Below are 22,402 nucleotides of genomic sequence, written 5' to 3'. Positions count from 1 at the left end.
ATTTGTTTATTTGTATTTGTCTGGATGATAATATATTGGAGTGTCAGAAATGATATGATCTTTATATATCAATTGTTTCTTAGGTAGTACTTATTAAATAAACGAGATTATTAATTATTTAAATATCACATATATACTTCATGGCAGTTTTTCACTTTTCCACATCCATAGTAACATTAAAATATTTACACATGAAATTTTATTAATTTTTTACTGACAAATACATCTTACTAAAATCTATTTTTAAAACTTACCTTTAAAATCTATTTTGACTCTTTATTTTTATTATAATTCTTAACACACTTTCAACTAATCTCTAACCATCTATTTATACTAATTAACTTTCTAGCATACCATGACTCAAATTTCTGTTTTCTAGACTTTCAATCTATCTAATAAGATAAACATAAACTACTAAACCCATAAATCTAAGCATTCAAACTATCAATTTAATAGTAATTAATTAAACTCTTTCATTTAGCCTCTTAAACTTTCTCGATGTCATTTCAAGATTAACTTTCAACAACTAATATATATAGAATTGACGCAACACAAAGGAAAAATCAAAAGTATACACAAAAATAATGTTACTTATTTCTTGAGTTGTACGATAATAACTCTCTACATATAGCAGCTCTAACTTTGATGGGTATATTAAAATCATGAAATAAATACTAACCAACCATTGTTAAAATTAAATTAACCACACAATGAAAACCTTAAAAAGAGTGGAGAATTTCATCACTCATGCTATAATGAATACACCAAAAAAAAATATAAATTTTATTTATTGAAATTAAATTTAAAAAAAAAAAACTTTAATATATGAAAAGGGCAAGGGCCATGCACAACGGAAACAGTCAAAGGATGGCGGACTATAAGTTTTGTCGTTCTTTCATATCCTCGTCACTCCCATGCTGGTGATAATTTATTCCTCATCAATATGTTTTTCTAATATATGTTTTCATACGACGTAGCATTCTATAGTCTCTAATCATAAGTTCATAACGACCATGTATTGGTGTTTGGGTGTGAATATACTTTTCATCAAGTTAGCTCACTTAAAAGTAATAATAATGTCAAAAATCAATAACATATACTATAGATATATACAAGTCACAAGTGTATATATTATATTTAAAAGTATATATTTATATAGTGTTGTTTAGATTCAATAGCCTTTTCAAACATGATAGAGTCAAGTTGTTTTATTAAATGGACACTGGTATATGCTAGAATAGTTTGATTCATTTACACCCTTGTTTTTATATTATAAGAGTTATATATATTCGACTAGTTAGTCTAGTTTGATCCATCATAAAATAATTTGATCGAATCTCAAGATAGTTTGGTTGTTTCACCCGAAAACAAAATGGTTCGAATAATCATCAAGTTGCCTCTAGATAGTTATCAAGCTATTAGTTGGCAATGACATCTACTAGAGTTATAAAGAAGCTAATTTGAGTTAAAATCATGAAGCTTGCTACTTGAGTTAGGTTTATAACAAGCTTCATTTCAATCTCAAGTATGATTAGATAACTAATACACTGATTTATGTTCAGCTTCGTTCCTTTTGTATTCAACTCGGCTTGCTATACCAAGTGATCTAAATGAAAAACGCTAATACAATTTAGTGACTGTTTAATGACCTTTTCATGTTTACATAAATAACTTATATTAGTTAAACTTTTTATATGATTATAATGAGAATAGTTGCAAAAGGAAAGCTCAGTTAGAATAATTAAAAAAAGAAATAATAAAATTATAGTTACAAGAACTCTAAATCTTAATCTTAATCTTAAATATATATCAACAAAACCTTTAAAAGCTCTCTGGTTGCTTTGTACGTTATCTCAAGCTACTAGATTGTTTTATTTGTAAATAGAGGTTTCTCATGCATTTGACGGTAATTCACGGGTATAGATCTCACCAAACCCAGGTAACCCTTAAACGGGTTATAACATCTCATTATATTAAAAATTAATCTCACCAAATATTTTATATGAAAATTTTATAAAATTAGAAATTAATATCCATTTAAAAAAAACTATTATCTATACCTAAGAAACAATTTTATAGTAAAAACATAAGCGGGGGTCACACCAAACCTAGATAGCTTTTAAACAGGTTATAACATCTTATTTATGTGTGAAACTTTTTCATCATCAAAACCTAAATATATTATTAACTTTCTTATAATAAACAAAATTAAAATCCAAAAAAATATATAAATATTAGAATTGAAAAATAAAAACAAAACCAGTAATACGAGGATAAAACCTAGTAATATATATTGAATACAAAATACGAAAGTAATTTGAAGCAAGGAACCATCAAAACCAAAACAAGCCCTTGTATTTATTGGCTTACATGCGATATATAAGGCGAGCTAGCTCGCTCTTCTTTCTTTACAATTGGTTTGGTAATAAATCATGAATGATTTAATATATTATTTATAATTATTTTGTATTAATTATTAATTAAAGTGTAATAATGTTATCTTGGCGAGTGGTGATTATTTAAATAAGGATTTCATCGACATAATGAGGACCTTTTTCTCTTTGTGTTTGTATACATGGATGCATACAATATCCCAGAGATGATGATTACACATGGGTGCACAAAAGTCCACAATCATGTTTCTCCATCTTAGGATTTCCACTGTTGACTTTTATTTATTTATTTGTATATAATCATTTTTGGTGGACACAAAGCGATAGCAAATAGCTAGAGAGCGAGAATGGAATGCTTTTATCTTTTGGTGGAGTCTTGTATCTATAGTCGGAGGTATATATGGAGTGTTATGGAAGGTTTATTGAGCCACGTGTCGAAGGAATATCCGGTATGTCTATCCTGTAGTCGTCATAGTGGAGATCATAAAAGTCATTTTGCATAGGACCCACTGTATCGTACTACTGTCTCCTTTGTGTGCCTATGGCAGTAGTTCTACGTGTACCTGTTGTATAGGTGGCGCTACCCTGTTGATGCTTGTATCTGCACAGCTCTGGTACTGACGGTGGCCCCAAGTGTATCTGTGGGGCGTGGGGTAGCATTTTCCCTTCTTGACGATTTGACCTACTTGAGTTTGCATTCGGATCCAGGATAATATCTCTTTTGTGATGATGCGCGATATTTTAAAGTTTTGGTTGTTTGTAACTCTTGGTTTATCTTTTAACAAATAAAAACATGATGAAAATATATATCCTGTTGAATTATATATGTTAATAAAGATTTAAAAACCGAAATATGAAAATGACAGGGAGCAAACAAAATAGTTTAAAGTCGATGAGAAAAGTATTTGCAAAGTGGATGACTAAACCCAACAAGAATATGCATATTGGTTGAATTGGTTTTATTTTCTAACATTATTAATTAACTGATGATTGACACAAAAGTCATTTTCCCTAACTTTGTTAAAACAAAGCCAAAACTCTACTGGTTGTATTATTAATGTGTTAAGTAAATTAATAAAGGTTGTCTATGCCACAAAAGTGTTTTATGTTGTAATGATTCGATGCATTATTCCGGTACCGAATCCCTATAAATTGATGAGCGTCTCATGTTAGAAGTATAAAACTCCGGATCCACTTTTGGATATGGGGAGCGAGGGGACGGCTACCTTCCCACATCAGGTTTAAGAAACATGCTAGATGTTAAATGTCTTAAACTTAATAATTTGAAGAAGATAACTATAAAGATAGTTCTTCTTTTGTGTTCGGCTTCCTAATGGACTTTTTATTTAATGAATCTAAACTGTTTAGAAAAGAAAAGAAAAACATATATGCTAATCAAAAGGGAAATTTGGCTTATCATCATTAATGGATTTCTTATTAATTTACTATGATAAACCTAGTTCATGGCCATTATTATTAATTTTATAATATGTTTTTAAGTCACCGGGTGAACATATTGATGAAGTTCAGCTTGACGGGTAGAGCGGATGACTCCGAACATGATCATATATTTATTTTGTCAACGACATCAACCCTAAACAGAACACGCTTTTTTAAGCGTGTAACCGCACGCAACACGTGTAGCCCATATATTTAAATGAGTCAAACAAATTGACAAGTAATTATCTAGTTGAAATGGGTGATACACGGGCTGATATGTTCTAACAGAGTTATAACTATGAGCTAAACGAGTCATGGTCACAGGGCTGTGAATACCGAACCGAACTGAATAAGGTCTTGCTCATGCTCGTTCGTTAAACTTTTAGTGAATAAACGAACGGTTCACGAACATCTATCCGAAGAAAATTTCTGGTTCGTGTTCGTTCATTAAGGAACTGAACTTGTTCGTAAATGGTTCACAATCACAAACAAATAAGCACAAACAATGTCTTATTTGATTCGACTAACCGAAAAAGGTCAGTGTTAACGGTTCCGGTTCCGGTTCCGTCAAACTAACAAGTTTGTTTTGGTGTTGTTTTAACATTCCTATTCGTAATATTCATATTTTAATTTCACATATCAATTAATCACATAGTAGTGTAGTACTCATATATTTTTGTTTTATAGCTAATAATAATATTGCTTAAATATATATGATAAGATTAGAAAAATAATTCGAACAAATATTAACGAACAATAAATAGACGTAAATAAGAACATTATCGAACGTTAACGAATACAATTAAACAAACAAACATTTAACAGTTCACGAACAATTCATCGTCCATGTTATATAAAAATGATCAAGTAAAGGTGTAGCAGCTGAGTAGAATAGGGGTGCAAATGAGCCGAGCTGCTCGCGAGCTACTCGAGATCGGCTCGTTAAAAAGCTCGATCGAGCCGAGCTTAATCGAGCCCAAGCCCGAGCCCGAGCTTCACTTATCGAGCTCGAGCCGGCTCGCGAGCCTAAACGAGCCTGTCATTTATATAATTTTTAAAATATATATTCAATAATAATTAATTAATATATATAATATTATGAAAAGATAAATAAAAATAACTAAATAATATATATATTTTTATTCATAAAATTACAATAGAAAAAAAATATATAAAAATAATTATAATCATACAAAAAATAATTGATAAATAATAAACGAGCCGAGCCCGAGCTTGAGAATCTACTCACGAGCTCGAGCTTTGAAAATAGAGCTTGAAACAAGCCGGGCTCGAATTCAAACTCTGTGTAAGTTAAACGAGCCGAGCTCGAGCCTAGTCGAGCTCGGACTCGGCTCGTCTCGTTTGTAACCTAGAGTAGATCCATTTCCTCTTGCTCTCACACAACAAAATTGTTAGAAAAGGGATGAGACAAAACATCCACTCTCTAGGACAGAGCAAAACTGCTCAACAACTAGCTTTTGCTCTTTAATGCTCTTACTCTCTCTCCTCTCCAACACACAAATCTTGATTCTCTCTCTCTCTCTCTCTCCATGATGGCAATGATAATATACCATTTGCGATGAGATTATGGCTCTGTTAGACACCATGGCTCAAAACACCACCACCGATGACGTTAAACCCACTATTCTACATGACTTTCTTGGCCGTGAATGCCCCAATCCCAAATTGCCCGATGCCGGCGGATGCTCTTCCGTCTCCGGCGACGGCGGACGCGGCGGCGGCCCGGTCTCCACCGCTTCTGATCTGGGTTCCGGTAATTCATCGTGTTTCTTGATTTTATATAAAGATTCAACCTTTTCTTGATTTCTAGTTCAAATTTCAAGATTTAAAGAAGTGATCGTGTTTGGTACAACTTTTGATGCGATAAGTACATGTTATTGTAACAAATTAACAATCATTTCACTGGGTTTGGAGGACAATGTTGTAAAAAAAATATTGATTTTTTGCATAATTGAAGCTAAAATGACTGATTTACCCTTGATGTGTGATCAAGTTTTTACATTTGTGTTGTTGATTGATGAAGTTTCTTGTTTTAATCATGGCAGAAAGACAAGTTGGAAGATTTTATGAAGGGGTCCCGTTTTACGGTCAAAAAACCGATTTTTCGGGTTCAAAGATTCATTTTTCGGGGAGTAAACGCAGTCTTTCTGATTCGGGTTTCGTCCCGCCTTCAAGGTCAGATGGTAACGTCTCCCAACCGCGGCCCGGTTTCCCTGAAACCTCACATTTGATGAAGGTATATTAGTATTATTACACCTTGCATTCCAACTGTTTGATGAAATGCCTAAAAGAGATTTTCAACTTTTCTTTTGTGGTTAGATGCTTAGAAATGTGGGGGCGGACCGGCCTAGATGGGCCCACGAGGACGAACCGATCACGGGTGTGCATCAAATGAGGTCGACGCCGTCTCGTATGGTGCAACCAGTGAATGCATCGAAATGGGACCGAGCCATTCCTGTTAATGTTGGGCCTGTTTTGCAGTATCCTCCCCGCGCTGGTCCTTACGGGTATCAACCCGTTTCAAACAGGTTTAAAGATTCTAACCCGGGTCCCCCTTTGATCTCCCAATCGGCTGCTGATGAAGGTTCTAGAACCGGGATTAAAGGGTCTGGGATTTTGAGCACGGTGGCTGAACCGAGCAGCAGTAAATTGAAGTCTTTGATTAGTAATACCGAGCCCAATGCTTCAACTCCACCTTCGTAAGCATAATAAGTACATAAAGTTGACCTTTGACTTGTGTCTTTATGGTTTTTAATCTTGATTTTTGCAGTCGCCAAGGTTCTACGTCGGTCAGCCGCCAGATGACTATATTTTATGGCGGTCAAGCTCATGTGTTTGATGATGTTCATCCCAACAAGGTCAAGATTTTGTAGCTTCTCAATGCTTTTGCTGATATTAATATTAATAAGAATCTTGTGACATGGATGCATTGTTATATATTGGTTTCAGGCAGACGTAATTATGGCCCTAGCCGGATCAAATGGAGGATCATGGTCAACAAGTTTCTTACCAAAACCATCCAGTGGCGAGGCTATGCCTTTGAGTGGTGAGAATGACAGTGACTCTGGTTGTCCGTTTTGGTAATTATACTCAATAATGTCCCGACCTGGTAATTAGCCTGTTTCAATAATAAGTATAATTATCAGGCCGGGACATTAGTGGGTGTATATAACCAAGACGGATAAACAACCTAAGTATGTTGATATTCTATGAAATTATTATTCTTAATATTAACTTTAAATTTGCTATAAAAGTGTGGTTTTGGGTGCAGGAGGGCAGAGTAACGTTTCAACGAAAGATGGAAGAGAACAAAAGAGCGAAGATAAGCAGTGAAGACGGAAGGTATTTCATGGTTAAATGAATGATTATTGTTTTAGGGAGGTGGATTATGGTGTAGTTTAGGTATAATCGCGCTTGTATTTTGAATGCCAACAAGAGTCAGTTTAATATAAAGTCATCTTGATATCAGTAGAGTATTATTCTATATCATATGATCGGTTTTAAAACGTACCAGATGGTATATGTTTCTCCTACCTGGCCATATTTTTTTATCGAACCTCTTCTGTGGTGCGGTATAGGTTTTGCTATTCTTGTTTGCCTCTTCAAATATGAAGTTGAATCAGGTTTTAAGATTCATTTTCCAACATGTAATGTGGGACTTAAATAACACGAGATTGTTATTATCAAAATCATCAAACTTTATAAAAAAGTAGCGATTCATCGGTACAACTGATTCAAGTTGAACACACTAAGTCAACTATGAGGTCAACTATGATTCATCGGTACGTTTACAACACCCACGTACGGTTCCCCAGATTGGTTTCGTTGACACTCCTCGTCTACTGACGAATGTAGAACGAACACATCTCCATTGGGCACCAAATTCTATATTTAAGAACTTTAAGGTTAAGACTTTGACTTGCCAACTGACTCGACGGCTCGAACCTGCTTTGATATTATTTGTTTCCCTCTTATGATACAAAAAAAAAAAAAAAAACTTTTAATGGTAACTACGTATAGGGGATTTTAGTTTCTTCAAGCCATTCTTGTTAGTCAATAAATTTTACTTAGAAACCAAAGTCGAAATGTGAATAAACATTGACACAAGTAATTAGAAGGTGCGGATGATACACTCATTCAAAACTATTATCATTTTGATCACCTAGAAATTAGCCTCAAGAGGTCCATGACCGGAGGATATAAGGGTCATGACACGGCTGAAGCTTTCGCCAAAGCATATTTCATGTCTGACTATCAACAATTATCATCGTCAACGGGAATTTTTTTTTTTCTGAATGACCAACAAAATTTATTCGAAGCACTAGCAAGATACTAGCGAACAGCAGAACCACCCGAACAATAAATAAATTACAATTGCATACCCCCAAGTTTCACCCGATTACACTCGTAATTATGATTATACATTAAATGCACACCACCCATCCCATGTTAAATCCGGCCACTTAGACCGATTTTTTACCCACAAATAGCTTAAAGCCTTGATTTCATGATCACACTCCTTAAGTTAGGCGGTTTTCTCTCAAACACCCAACAATTTCTTGTACACCAAAGGCACCAAATTGTTGTTAAGCACACCACATAGAACGTCTTTGCCTTTCTACTAGACAATAGAGGCGGGCAAATAAACCGGTTAACCGACCCAACCTGAAAATCAAACCGAAACCGAACCGGTTTTAAACCGATTATGTAGAAACCGGTTTGGAACCGATTGAAACTGCAGGTTCGGAACCGGTTTGTTACTTTCTCCACCAAAACCGGTTCCAAACCGAACCGAAACCGGCCAAAACCTGGCAAGAACCGATCAAAACCCGAGCCAAAACCGATCAAAACCCAAACCGAAACCGATCGTAACATGGTAAGAAACCGGCTCTAACCCGAACCGAAACTGAGAATAAACCGGTTTTGACTTTTGTTGACCAAACCAAACTGGTTTCAAACCAAGCCGGTTTTGAGTTTTAAACCGGTTTGTGCACCTCTACTCGACAATAACGCATATTTATGCAATTCCAACAAATCTCAAGTCGAAAAAGTATTTAAAATAAATAAAAAAAACCAGAAAATGTGGAAGCCTGTTAAATGCCCTAGTAATAATAAAACATAATTAAACAACACTTTCTTCTTCTTCTTCTTCTTCTTCTTCCCGCTCAACCTTTCAGGGTTTATAACACATGGATCATCTTGGTCTTCGTTCCAGAGGCGAAAAGAATGTCTTCTCAGGGTTTACAACAGCCGAGGTCACACATTACACACTCTTCTCTGCAGTTATTTTTATGGGTCTCTAATTTCTTGAACATAAATCCCATCTTTAGCTGTAAAAATGCTTCCTTTATGTTATTTCCCATCATTTCATGTAATGTTCCAAAATTTCAAGAATATGTGTTTGATATGTGGTGCATTGGTGTTAGAGGGTGTTTGGTAAATTTTAATTTTTTAAGGGTTTACATGTATTTTAGCCCTAAATGGTTTGCCAAACACCTCCTTTCTGTTGTATATAATCACTATTTTTTAGGTTGTTCAGAGGGGCTTTTTGGATTTTTGAAGGGGGTTAAATCGGTGATAGGAATTCGATTAATGTAGTTTAGGAAGCTGGTTTGTATACAATGGTGGTCTTTTTTGTGGTGTAATTATCAATTTTTATACATTCTTGAATCTTTATGGCTATTGTTTTGTATTCAAGTGTTAAAAGTCTATATCTTTGTATATTAGTTTCTTAGCTCTCTTCAATATTTGATCATCATTATCATCATCATACTCGGTATATCCCACCAATAGCAAAGCTATAGTAGGGTCTGAGGAGGGTAAGATGTAGACAGCCTTACCTCTACCCCCGTAGAAATAGAGAGGCTACTTCCGGTGAGACCCCCTGCTCGAAAGTAGTTTTGCATCAGGCCTTGGACATAAGGCACATAACACTCAACCGTCGGCACACCGGCAGATTGGTGCATGTACCCTTGTCTTTCGGCTATCAACGCGCCACCACATGATGCCTGATTAACCTTCCACCACTTTTAACGTTGTTTTCACGAGTTAGTAAAATAACGTCAAAATTAGTGCAATTTCACTTTTGCCCATGCGAAGGTTCACACATATATACATTATATGAGCGCACCGCAAGCAGGGCTCTTCAATATTTGATCATCTTAAAAAATAATAACTGAAAGGCGTATGCATTCGTGCTCATGCCAAAGACTCATTAGTGAATTCTTAACTTTACAGATGGAGAAAATGGATAGAATACTAAAACAATCAGAGCAACTTCCAAATTCAGAGGTCATTAAGAAGCTAACAACTGGATTCAAGTGAGTTATCACAAATATCTGCTTTCTTTAATCTTTATATTGTTTTATTTCCATGATTTGCATAGTTGTTTACATTACAACTTATAACTTTGGTTTTTTAACAGCCGTTCTGCAGGTCGAGCTGGAAAACCGCTTTTAAAATGGCTCGAGGTTGCCCTTTTATCATACTTGTTAACATTATTAAAAAAAAAGCAAATCTTTATTCTTTTCACACTTATTTGCACTTTTAATTGTATGATTATATTGTAGGTCCAAAATTGGTTTCTTGATAGGCAGAAATGCCTTATGTCAAGAGATACATCACTTAATGGCCCCAACATGAATGAGACTTCTGATATGCCTAAAGGTATTATTTTTCTGTACAAAATTATTTATTTGCCCTCCATAGTAATAACAAAGATAGCGGTCAACATTGTATATTTTGATTAGCATGCAACAAATTTATGCAGGAGAAAAAGTCATAGATTTGTCAAAGTTGGAATATGAAGCAAAATCATCAGATGGTGCATGGTAATTATTTACATGTAACGATATATATATATTCATAAATTTAAATTCATAATCATACTAACATCGCTTATATTATTGTACACTTTGTAGGTATGATGTGGAGATTTTCATTACATACAGATTTAATACTTCAAGTGGATATGTAAGTTTGTATATTTAACAGTTAACCTTTTGAAAGTTAAATTAACATAACGACTAAAAGTTACATTTTACAAATTTTAGGAAGTTCTTGCAAGATATGACGGTTTTGGGCCCGAAGAGGACGAGTGGGTGCACATTAAAAATGTGCGTGAACGATCGGTTTCACTTGAGCATTTGGAATGCAGTAAAGTCATGGTTGGAGATATTGTACTTTGCTTCCAAGTCAGTAAGATTTGTTAAGATGTTTTAAACATTATGATTGATTATTGGAGGCTAATTTTTTTTTTTAAATTTCGCTGTGGTATTAGGAGAAAACAGATATTGCAAGACATTATGATGCTCAAGTTATTGATATTCAAAGAAAGTTGCATGATATTAGGGGTTGCAGATGCATTTTCTTGATTCGGTATGAGCATGACAACTCTGAGGTATGTAAGATTGCAAGACAGCGTAACATTTGATAATAGTTTGACTTTTGAGGTCAAACAGAAGAATTTCAACTTTAAAACCAATTATTTTACTATGACTATGCAGTCAACCATTTTCTTAAAACTGCTTTGAATACTATGAACTTTTAAGAAAATGGTTGACTGCATAGTCATAGTAAAATAATTTGCTTACACAAACAGAAACAAGTTATGTTTAAACGTTTAAAGTTTTTCCCTTGGTTTTGAAACTGATATGTGACAGTTTGACCTCAAAAGTCAACATGCAGCATTACATAAACTTTGTGTTTGTAGGAATGCGTTCGGTTGAGGAGACTCTGTTGTCGGCCAGAGTATTAGAAGCGGATTCTCATTTTCTAAACATTCATCATCTCGAAATATAATTTGAATATCATCGATGTGGTTTATGGATCATCTAGCAGCATTGTTGATATAATTGTAAGTTTGTTGCTAGTAATTGAATCACCATTATGATGGAATTTTGTGTGGAGTATGATTCCTTTGGCTTGCTGCTCTGCAATATTTGATTTTCGTATTTGTCCGAAAATGTAATATATAGACTTTGAATATTATTAAAAATGACTTGTTATAATATTGTGCATCTTTATTTAGTTTTTTTTTTTCTTTTTTCAAATTTATTCAAGTTATATTCATTTTGATATGATCTAACAAAGTATACATTGTAACCGTCTTATAATTATCAATATATGCCATGTATCGAAACAGAAGCCTAGGAAAACCAACTTGTGTTTAAGAGGCAACGATCCAAGTCGCATTTCTTTTCATAAGAACATGACATGGAAGAATAAACGTCTTTCCGTTCACATGAAAGAATAAATATGAGACAATACTTATTTAGTTATATATTTTCTATTTTATTTGAAGTTTTAAAACTAAAAATATTTTGCAAACTTTATTAGTTTTATCACTTTATGTAATATTATTTAGAGCACTGAAGCCTCCATCTTTTATTTTAACTAGAAAACCTTATTTGTTTTGAATTGTTTACTTTTCAAAAACCTTCGATATCCAACTCTTCATCTATATGTATATCTTACTCACAAACACTTATTTTACTGACATCCCTCTTTTTTATACACTAACAACAAAATATCAAGGGCTGCACATAAAGTCTCTAAATATAGATCGTGTGCTTTAGTTGTTTTATAAATTTCTCTATTATAAAGAATTCAATGCGGTGGTGTTTTAGTTGTTTTTGCTAATTTTCTTTTTATATTATAATATAGGATGTATGGCTATAGAGGCTCCAATGACAAGATAAAAGTAGTGATTTTATAATTTATATGCGAATATATTCATCTTTTAATTAGAGTAATAACCACAAAGATCTTATAAACTCAAAAGAACCAAACACATAGTATAGGAATATAACAACAAAAGAACACCATGGCCCTTCAAATATACTATGATAGTATGCAACATATTTCACTTTCTAAACCTAGTCTTTCTAAACAAAACAACTTTCTTTTGCCTTTCACAAAGTCAAACAAACGACCAGTTCACGAACACGAACGCTATGCAGTGAGCGTTTTCTTCATCATTCAACACCTTCCACGCCACAGCCCGTTCATACGACACAGGCCTCCCCATACTTGTCAAACAAACTCCACCCGGAAAACAAGCAAACCCCTAAAAAGTCAAAACCGTAAACAATCCAATCATTTACATTTGACTTTTGAAAGTCAAACATGTCAAGTCATTATTCAAAAATTCAAACCAATATATACCTGTTGTAGAACTTGTGGGAGCTCAGAACAAATACTAGTTCTACCACCTCTATCAAAAATCTTGTCAAGAGTGATATCTTGAAGTGAAACCAATGTTGTTTCAAGCATGTCTAATCCCGCTTGATTTGCAAAAGTGAAATCGGGTAACGCCTGCAAAATTGTAATGTTTTGGATTCAAGAAACGCGTGTTTTTCAGTCTAAAAGTACGAAAGATGAAAACTTTACCTTTAATGAACAACACATAATGGCATCTGAATGATGCCAAAGTGTTTTAAGCATGGAATCGCTTCGCTCATCAACCGTTTTGAAAAGATCTTCACCAAGAAAGCAACTATAACATGAAAATCAGAAACCAAATATTATATTTTGATTATCAGTTGGTACAAGTTAACCGTGTCCTGGACCCAAACCAGTTTGGGTTGGAACTGGTTCGGGTTTAGTCAATGAATGTCAAAATCGGTTCAGGTTGGAACAGGGTTAAAAGTCAAAGGATCAAGTTTGACCAGTTTGGAACGGTTTTTGACCAGCTCAGGCCGGCTTTCAACGTTCAGGGTTACAACCCTACAGTTTGTGTTGTTCTTAACCGGTTCCAAATTTGGGTCAACAAAATTCAAAACTGGTATTTGTTGGAACCGGGTTGTAAAAGTCGAAAGATCAGTTTGACCGGTTTGAAATCGGGTTTTGACCACTTCAATTGGGTTTGACCGGGTTGGAACCGGTATCAACATAGAGGGTTAAAATCCGATTTCACCTCTACGGTTCGGGCCGGTTTTAACCGGTTCTAGAACGGTTTTTTGTTCAGCTGTAGTAGTATTGATTAAAACGCTTAATTACCGAAAACTTTGACAGATCCAACTAGCTAGCATTTGGGCTTCAGGGGTGCCCGATGGGCCTTGCAAACTTCGCGGGCCAAAAGACGAAGGTGAGAGGGCTAACGCGACCCGTTGAACTGATGACACTATGCTGCGCACATATTGTCTAGCCATGGCAGCTATACTTTCTTGAAGGTGAATTTCAAACGCAAACTGAAATGCTATGGTCATAACAGATTTTGTTGACCCGGTTTGACCAAGATAATCTGGTGTTCGCTTCCCAGGCGGGCCCACTTCAAGAGTCGATGCAAGGTCACGGGTCGGGTTCTGTGAATTCTGTGTTAATGAAAGAAAATGTTAATTTATATACAGAAGTGAGATATATAGATGGCTAAACTAATTTTAACATTACATTATCAATCGGGATTATACGAAAACCCGAAGGTAAGAGAGGGGCATCGTCGGTAAAAGACGCATCGATCGGAGCAAATATAAGTTCGGCGGATGTCCCGATCGCATTTTCATCAACTCCACTACAAAGCTGGAAACAAAAAAGAGTAAGTTTGACTTTCAAAGTCAAAGATGAAAGACTCAACATAAGCCCGAGTGACCACTACTTACTTGCAAAAAGAAAATATCACCGGGCATTAACATGTCATCTGCCCGATAATGACTCGTGTTTTCAAGCTTAATAACCTCCATAAACTGTTTCAAACATCAAAACCCATAGTAATAATCATTAACTACTTACGATGTTTCAACCTTTCTGATCATATACCTCTTCATGCTCGATTGTATGAGCCAATGGAAGAATAACCTGACCACCAAAGCCCCCGGTTCCAGCAATTGGTAACCCACATTGACCACCTTTGACCGATGCAGCAGAGTAAATATCGATACCACTATCAGCCCATTCGGATCGGTGTTCTCTCAAGAATCTTGTAAGTATTGCAGGAGGCACATTCTGCCAAATTTTGACTTTTGGTCAATGGTCAAACTATTGCTTCTCTTAATCAAAATTGTCATCGACTCGACTAAAATTTTGGTACGCCCATGTCAGGTTTTCCATAATATTCAAAGTAGCTAAAACATTTCCAAAATTGTAACAAGTGTGTGACGTACTTTTTGTTTGAAAACCGGTATGCTTGACTTTGAGCAACTTACTTGTAAGAGCATTGAAGCTTTAGCACAAAGAACTGCATTGCTAATTGATGGAAACCCATCTGCATACATTGGAGTTGCACCCATAACCTTATCAGGAGACGAGTTTACGAGAACGGTAACATCATCGACGCCATCACTTTCCATCACAGTCCAGCCTTCATCAGTAAAACCATTAATGGCTTCATTAAAACCTCTGCAAAAATATTTAAAAAAAATCTTCAAAATTTCACAACATAAACAATAAAAAGGTAAAAGAAATGACAATAATAATAACCGGCTCATTCGTTGACCGAGTGCACGAAGAGCAGCCGGTCTTCGCCCCCAACTAGTGACCATCGGTTGAGAAATCTCTTGTGAAATCTGCCTTAATTGGCGAAAAGCCTAAAAAATAAATAAATAAGATTAATTTCATTTTTTAAAAAATATTTCACTTTTAAAAAATAAAAAATTTAAAATAACTTTATACCGCGAGTGTTGTCCTCTGAGCCAGTAACGTGGATGACTCGTATAAAGGGCGTAAAACTTCAGGAACGCTTCCGGCCTACACAATGTGAAGTTAGAATTTAATCTAGATATATATAATACAACAAAACATTAGTACTTTGGTTGGATTTGAAGTTAACTTCCTTTCTCATACCTCAAAGTCAACATGATCAACTATGTGAATAATCGAGCCACCACCATCGCATGGTCGTATGAGGTAACCACTTGGAAGAATTTTGGCTCTCACGAAATGTGGTACCGATGGCATAGTAGGGCCATTTTGAGTGTTGTTTAATGATCTTTCACACACCTTAATGTTAACAAAGTCAAAGTCATGACATTTCTTTAAAACAAACAAATGGAACATATTATAAAAGATAAAAAAAGTATTATTTTGCGCATACCACTAAGCTACCGTCCTCCAAAGCAGATGTATAACGCAGTAACCAGAAGTCACGTGCTGGTGCTAAAGTAGTTGGTGCATAAAGCTATAAAATAAAACATGACCATACAAAAGAGTCAAAGTCAAACCATCAAAGTCAGCACAACTTGTACAAATGCATTTTTAATAAGAGTGTAAACGAGCCAAGCCACTCATGAGCTACTAAGGATTGGCTCATTAAAATCTTGAATCGAGACGAGCTCGAGCATAAATAAAGCTTGATTAATAAACGAGCCCAAGCCTGAGCTTACTTGTTGAGCTTGAACTGGATCGCAAGCCTAAACAAGCCTATTATTTTAGATAATTTTTATGTAATATTTATCAAATATATATTTATATAAGAATTATTATTATATATAAAATTACGATAAGAATAGCTAAAGAATATATACCATGTTATTATATAAAAACTATAATTACAATATATATAATAGCCAGTGAACAGTATATAAACTAGTTAATAAATAGAAAACAATAAACAAGCAGAGCTCGAAAAACTACTGCGAGCAGAGCTCTCGAGCTCCCACAAGTTAAACGAGTTGAGCTCGACCCTTGTCGAGCGTGTGCTAACCTGCATGTAAAGCAGCTCGATGGTTCCATTATTCCCGGTTGTGAGCACATTGAGAACTTCGACGGCTCGGCAGTCACGATACCATGATGTTCGATCTTTGAGGATTTCAGCAACCTGAAATAGAAGCTTAAAAGTCAGTACTATGGTTGTGGGCCCCACTAAGGTTCCTGGTAATTAAAACGGGGGGATACTTACTCTTGTAGGTTCAAGACCGACAAGACCACATGCACGTGATGCAACACCGGTGCAACCGTGAGAAATAGCAATGATTCCATTGGAATCCGGACCAGGCTGCAAAATCGATTACAAAAATAAATTATAATTAAAAAAATCAAACTTTTTTTAATGGAGAATAACAATGAAAGTTCATATTGAAGACTTGAGAATAACAAGATCATTTTTATTTAAAAGACTATATCTGATATTAGTTAGTAATAAAAAAATAACAATGAAAGTTTATTATTAATCGAAAATTGTAAACCGGCCAATTTGAAAAATAAGTTCAAGGAAACAACATATATAATTTGACTTTTGATGTCAGCTTCATATTATATGTAAAGTTAAAAATTTGAAAAACTATTGGCAAGTGGTAAAAGTATTTCATTTAGTACGAAAAATAATACAGACAGGCGAAAGCTGGAGTCAAAATTATATAAAATCCATACCAATTTTGCAAATTAAAAAAATAAGTAACTTGTGAATGAATCAAAAAGAAAACGTAAACGAAACCCAAATAAGTAACTCTTGAATGAATTAAAAAGAAAACGTAAACGAAACCCATAAACATATTTCTTTTTATTGCCAGTTTGCCACTTGTTAAAGTAGGAATATAAACAATATCAAAGAAAAAGAAAGACAACCAAAAAGGTCGAATGTGGAGGATAATGACTCAAATGATGAGATTCTAATGTGAATCTGAAGGTTAGCAGGTCTCTTTAACAACAATTCTAATTTAATCAACAGATAATATTAATTAAAGGTTAATGGAATGATTAATCACCATTATAATATTTCAATAACACTAATTAAAGTAAGTGCAAAGAACCTTCATCCCAGGCATTTGGACCCACTCGACAGCAGTCCCAGTCGCCTTTGATATAAACTCTGTTAAAGTTTCTTCTGCAATAGACAAAAGCCTAAAAAACATACAAAGAACACAATTTTCAAATCTAAATTCATATAAAGTAGTGATCAATCAAGAACATTAAAAAAATTATTTTAAAAGAAAAAAAGGTAGGTAATAGAGGTTAAATTACTGAATTACCCTGCAGGACTAGCATCCCTTGGTGGATGTTGAGGGCTAGAGTAGTGTTGACCGCTCGTCACCACTGACTCGCAACTCGTGTCTGTGGTGACGAGCACCATCTGCATAGAATATGGTAAAAGATTAACAAAAGTGATCAAACTAAACGAACCAAACGGCCCATGAACCGTTTGGAAGGAAGTTCGTTTATGTTCGTTTATATTAATAAACAAGAGAGCACGAACAACATTTTTTGCTCGTTTAGTTAAATGAATTAACACAAACACATGTCCTGTTCGTTCATTTTTGTTCGTGAACATTCGTTTATGTTCGTTCGTTTAGGTAGTATGTTCATTAAAAAAATTAGGTCTATTACAATTTAGTCTAGTTCTATTATTTTTTTAGGCCCAATAAATTGATGAGCACGTTTACTTTTAATCGGTGTTTGATCAATTATGTTCATTTGTTTGTGTTTGTTTACGTTCGTGAACCGTTCTTTTATGCTGTTAACAAATGAACATAAACAAACACGAATACGAACAAGAAAAAACCGTTTGTTTAATTGTTCGTGTTCAGTTGTTTGTTCGGTTAAAGTTAATCGAACGAACATGAACATGCACCCTTCGTGTTGGTTTGGTTTGTTAACAGGCCTAGATCAAAGAAACATTTCAAAATAACATGAAGTGAACTTTTGACACATCAAGATTCAAAATCTTGGAAACTACAAAAGGACCCGATTTTGAAAAAAAAAAAGCTAGTTTAATTACGTTTTGAGTCTGTTGACGGAAGTGACCGTTTTCATACACCAAGTTAGAAACTTGCTTCTGCAGCCTATCATTCTCCTCCATTAATAATTTATTCATTGCTGATAACTTCCTATTCACAGCTTGCAGCCTCGATGCCTCTTTTCTTTGTTTTTCCCTACATCTGTATATACACAAATTAGACTTTTCAATTGAAAAGTCATCAAAACTCGCAAAAGATAACCACCCAATTCTTTCTGGTCCAAATTTCACATTTTTTTAAGAAATAATAATGACAGGCGTGTTTCAAGATAAAAAACTCAACTTTTAACCAAAAGAAGTCACAAAAACTTGAAAAAGATTACCGCCCAATTCTTTCAGCCTAAAAATGGTAAATTCTTGTTTCAAGATCAAGAATTTAAATTTTGACCGAAAAGAAATTAGAAAAAGCTAATTATTTCTTGTTCGAAATGGATGTGTATCATCCCATTCAATATGAAAAGGATATTTCAAGATCAAGAACTTTAAAAGTCAACTAAAAATTCACAAACTTGGATACTTTTTATGCATGTAAGAAGAAAGGGTGTGTTTCTTGATCAAGAACTTGAATCTTTAACCAAAAAATTAGTCTCAAAACTTGAAAAAGATTACCACCCAATTCCTTATGGTAAAAAACTGGATTCTTTTAATGATTTTGAGATGAAAGGGGTATTTCTAGATCAAGAACTTTAACAGTCAACTAAAAAAAGTACAAAATGGGATACTTTTTATGCATTTAAGATGAAAGGGTATGACTCAAGATCAAGAAACTGAGTCTTTAACCAAAAAAAGTCACAAAACTTGAAAAAGATTACCACCCAATTCTTTCCGGTCAAAAAATGGATTTTTTTTAATGTATTTAAGATGAAAGGGGTGGTTCAAGATCATAAGTTTATTACCGACGATTCTGAAACCAGACTTTGATCTGTTTGGGCTCGATATTCGAGAGGATAGGGCACTCGCGAATGAGCTGTTGTCTGCGATGTGAGCTCGGTTTCGGGCAATCATGGTATAATCTTTCCAAAGCTTCAACTTGTTCGGGTGTGTACCGAACATATTTCCCATTATCCATCCCCATTGAATCCCCTTTGCAGGACGAAGTAACCGCCATCATTACTCCAAAATCAGTCAAGATTGCTGAATAAAAAGATTAAGACTTTCACCCAAAGAAATACAAACAAATCCTTGAACAACACTTGATTTGATCATATGACCATTCAAACACAACTATTATTGGAAAAAACACAATCTTGTGGAATAAGAAGATCAAAACTTCACCAAAAAGAATATAAACAAGCCCAAGAACACTTGATTTGATCATATGATCATTCAAACACAGCTATTATTGAAAACCCACAAAGGGTTTCTCATAAAAACACAATCTTGCTGAGAATTTGATAAAACCAAGAATCTAACACAAGATTAAAAACCCATCAAGAATCTTAAAACAAAATAAAAAACCCAACTAGGATTTCTTCAAATTATGTGGGATTAATGATAAATGTGTAAACTTTTTACTCAACAATAAAAAAGCAAGCAAGCAAATAAAACAAGATAATAAGTGGTGAAACATATAAAGATATTCAAGAATGCTTATTGACCAAGCAAAACAATGGTAGGACAAGACTGAAAGAGAAAGAGATTAATTGGAACGATGTCGTTTACCACTGTTGCTGTTGTTAGTTTAATAGTGTTGGATTTCCCTGACAATCACGCAGCTGCAAGCACGAAATGCAGAATTGAATTGAATTGAATTGGATCACTCAACTCGTGAATATCGAGTGGGATGTTAGGGATAATACAATAAAGAGAGTTAAAAAGAAACCCCAAACGGGAGACACAGGCAGACCATTTACGGATGGATCATCATTCCATTTTGCCCACACACTTTTACAGTCAATTTTGAGGTTACAAACTTATTTGTTTCTTATATTTAAGGTGAGGATGGGTTTTGCTATTTAAACTAGTATTACCATCCGCGAGTTACAGCGAAAACTCTATTTTTTGTCATGATGATTTGATATCTAAGTTGCTTCATTCTAATGTCGGCTTCTTTTGAGATGGTCTCTTTCTCCGATGGACAAAGTATTACCAAATTTTTTTATAAAAAAAAAATAAGAAATGGAAAAGTAAAACGGGTCCGCCTTAGGACTAGTTAACTTCGGTTAGAGGTGGGAATTCTGATCCGTTATGACATGCCACACACTCTGTTGGAGCCACCGAAATCTGATATAAGCAGATGGGTCGGTTTTAATCTATGAACTTTAGCAATTTCTTACCTTACACATTAAAAACATGCTACCAGCAATGAATTCTCTAGGGTTCATATGATATACACGACAAATAAACAATTTGAAGTTTCATATTATAATTTCTACAGCGAACAAAACAAAGTTGCTAAATGAATAAATCAAAAATAAATAAGAAAACATATATACCTGTGGAATAAAATATAAATGTAAAAACGTAAAAGCTTAAATGCTCTGAGAAACTACTACTCTTCCTCTACTTTCTTTTTCATAGTTTGTTTTCTACACATGTATGTTTTGTTGCATTAAACGGTTGTACATTATGTTTGAGTGATTATACAAATGATGAATAGTAAATTATGTGAGTGTGTTGACTTTGGTTATATATATATATATATATAATAGTGGTTATAACACAGCTTACATGCCTGTTTATTGTAATTGGATCATTTTGATCACATAAGTTGGTTAAGAGTTTAAAAGATATAAAATTTTAATCTTAAAGTCTTTTCTTTTAGTATTATTTCAATTTTATCTCTTGTATTTTTCACTTTTTTTTGGGTTGTGTTTTGTGTCAATCTTTATATGAAGATGTTGTATTAAACAAATATAATTAACTCTGATAAACAACTCTAGTTATTTCCATCCATCCAGGCTGTTAAACAGGTTATGCTGGAGGGTCCGATAAACTTGAAATTTTATACGAATTAGAATATGACGCGGTTTCAAAAACTATGTCACACACATGAATCTGAACATTATACGTGTATTTACGGGTTGACATGAACACACCCCGGTTTAACTCGAAAAAATCTTTTAAGCTGTTTTTACATATTAGTAAAAGTTCTAAATTCACCCATTATTTATATTTTTTTTGAAACAATTAAATACTTCTATTTTTTAAAGTTTTTAACTTTTTGCATAAATTTAGTCAAATAGTTTAAGTTATTATTTAAAAAGTACTCAAAAGTTAAATAGGTTAACTAATGAACCCATAAAGTTGACACGCACATAAGTCATTTAGATAAACTTGTTCGCGGGTTCAACCCAAAAATAGCGCGCAGTTAAGATTTAGTGCATATATATGGAGATTGTGAAGTTGCACTTGATCGTCTCATGAAAGATTACTTCATTGATGATCAGATAATTTTTAAAATCTTTTGGATGGACAATGCATGGTACGATCGTACATCGACTGTAGTATTCCGTAGATGTTTCTTGAATAGAACTCAGCCACATCCTTAGTGATCGATACATGATCAATATATGCATCGACTGTAGTCTTGCTATATAGATTTGGTTTGTTTGGATAATGAAGGATTTGAGGGCATGCCGTATGATCATATAATTAACTTTGTGTGATTTAACTTGTATGATTCTGTTTTGTTATCATCAAAATATATAGATAATTAGTATTTAAGCATGCATGCGCCAACGCTTATAACACATGCTGCTAACTCTTGTCATTATAAAAATTGATAGATTATTAGTGGGCACATGTAACCATTTGGGTGGTAAATGCTAAGAATCTAATACCAATGAGGTCGGTATCTTACCGGTACCGATTCTGAATTTTATAAAAACTTGGTATTAGTATCACTATAAAAAATGCTTGGTTCAATACAAGTGTGGTACGG

The 22,402-nt window shown here is 34.2% G+C and overlaps 3 protein-coding genes across 3 annotated transcripts; 2 read left to right on the top strand and 1 right to left on the bottom strand.

Annotated features, from left to right (window-relative positions):
* Positions 1-5,856: 5,856 nt before the first annotated feature.
* LOC143542581 (protein TIFY 8-like) lies at positions 5,857-7,304 on the top strand. Its single transcript, XM_077035137.1, has 5 exons — positions 5,857-6,090; positions 6,174-6,553; positions 6,625-6,712; positions 6,804-6,900; positions 7,126-7,304. The coding sequence occupies exons 1-5, from the start codon at positions 5,872-5,874 to the stop codon at positions 7,185-7,187; spliced, it is 846 nt and encodes a 281-aa protein (XP_076891252.1). The 5' UTR covers positions 5,857-5,871; the 3' UTR covers positions 7,188-7,304.
* Positions 7,305-9,043: 1,739 nt separating this feature from the next.
* On the top strand, positions 9,044-11,698 carry LOC143542580 (protein SAWADEE HOMEODOMAIN HOMOLOG 2-like). The gene is made up of 9 exons (XM_077035136.1): positions 9,044-9,109; positions 10,092-10,174; positions 10,279-10,324; positions 10,424-10,520; positions 10,624-10,684; positions 10,775-10,826; positions 10,907-11,047; positions 11,134-11,253; positions 11,566-11,698. The coding sequence occupies exons 1-9, from the start codon at positions 9,044-9,046 to the stop codon at positions 11,608-11,610; spliced, it is 711 nt and encodes a 236-aa protein (XP_076891251.1). The 3' UTR covers positions 11,611-11,698.
* A 908-nt stretch (positions 11,699-12,606) lies between these two features.
* LOC143542623 (homeobox-leucine zipper protein ATHB-15-like) lies at positions 12,607-19,750 on the bottom strand. Its single transcript, XM_077035174.1, has 18 exons — positions 19,416-19,750; positions 18,502-18,661; positions 17,756-17,856; positions 17,537-17,627; positions 16,687-16,782; positions 16,492-16,605; positions 15,883-15,966; positions 15,633-15,788; positions 15,462-15,536; positions 15,270-15,376; positions 14,996-15,188; positions 14,610-14,795; positions 14,453-14,536; positions 14,244-14,372; positions 13,854-14,167; positions 13,245-13,350; positions 13,020-13,169; positions 12,607-12,921 (listed from the first exon to the last, which is right to left on the bottom strand). Exons 1-18 carry the CDS (start codon positions 19,628-19,630, stop codon positions 12,775-12,777), a joined length of 2,508 nt encoding a protein of 835 aa, XP_076891289.1. The 5' UTR covers positions 19,631-19,750; the 3' UTR covers positions 12,607-12,774.
* Between the last annotated feature and the right edge of the window lie 2,652 nt (positions 19,751-22,402).

Source organism: Bidens hawaiensis, unplaced genomic scaffold (assembly GCF_021521415.1).
Source record: "Bidens hawaiensis isolate Kalapana, Puna unplaced genomic scaffold, B.hawaiensis_p1.1 tig00012940_1, whole genome shotgun sequence".
Classification (NCBI taxonomy): Eukaryota; Viridiplantae; Streptophyta; class Magnoliopsida; order Asterales; family Asteraceae; genus Bidens; species Bidens hawaiensis.
Note: the sequence above shows the minus strand (reverse complement) of the source record. Positions and strands in the feature narration are given on the sequence as shown.

Bases quoted from the DNA above. Each gene is read 5' to 3' on its own strand.
- LOC143542581 (XM_077035137.1), top strand. From the start codon at position 5,872: ATGAAGTTTCTTGTTTTAATCATGGCAGAAAGACAAGTTGGAAGATTT. The intron at 6,091-6,173 runs GTATATTAGTAT...TTTTGTGGTTAG, and splicing joins AAACCTCACATTTGATGAAG to ATGCTTAGAAATGTGGGGGC. The intron at 6,901-7,125 runs GTGAGAATGACA...TTTTGGGTGCAG, and splicing joins CGAGGCTATGCCTTTGAGTG to GAGGGCAGAGTAACGTTTCA.
- LOC143542580 (XM_077035136.1), top strand. From the start codon at position 9,044: ATGGATCATCTTGGTCTTCGTTCCAGAGGCGAAAAGAATGTCTTCTCA. The intron at 10,325-10,423 runs GTTGCCCTTTTA...ATTATATTGTAG, and splicing joins CGCTTTTAAAATGGCTCGAG to GTCCAAAATTGGTTTCTTGA. The intron at 10,685-10,774 runs GTAATTATTTAC...TACACTTTGTAG, and splicing joins AAATCATCAGATGGTGCATG to GTATGATGTGGAGATTTTCA.
- LOC143542623 (XM_077035174.1), bottom strand. From the start codon at position 19,630: ATGATGGCGGTTACTTCGTCCTGCAAAGGGGATTCAATGGGGATGGAT. The intron at 15,789-15,882 runs GTATGCGCAAAA...GTTAACATTAAG, and splicing joins TGGAGGACGGTAGCTTAGTG to GTGTGTGAAAGATCATTAAA. The intron at 15,537-15,632 runs GTATGAGAAAGG...CACATTGTGTAG, and splicing joins TTGATCATGTTGACTTTGAG to GCCGGAAGCGTTCCTGAAGT.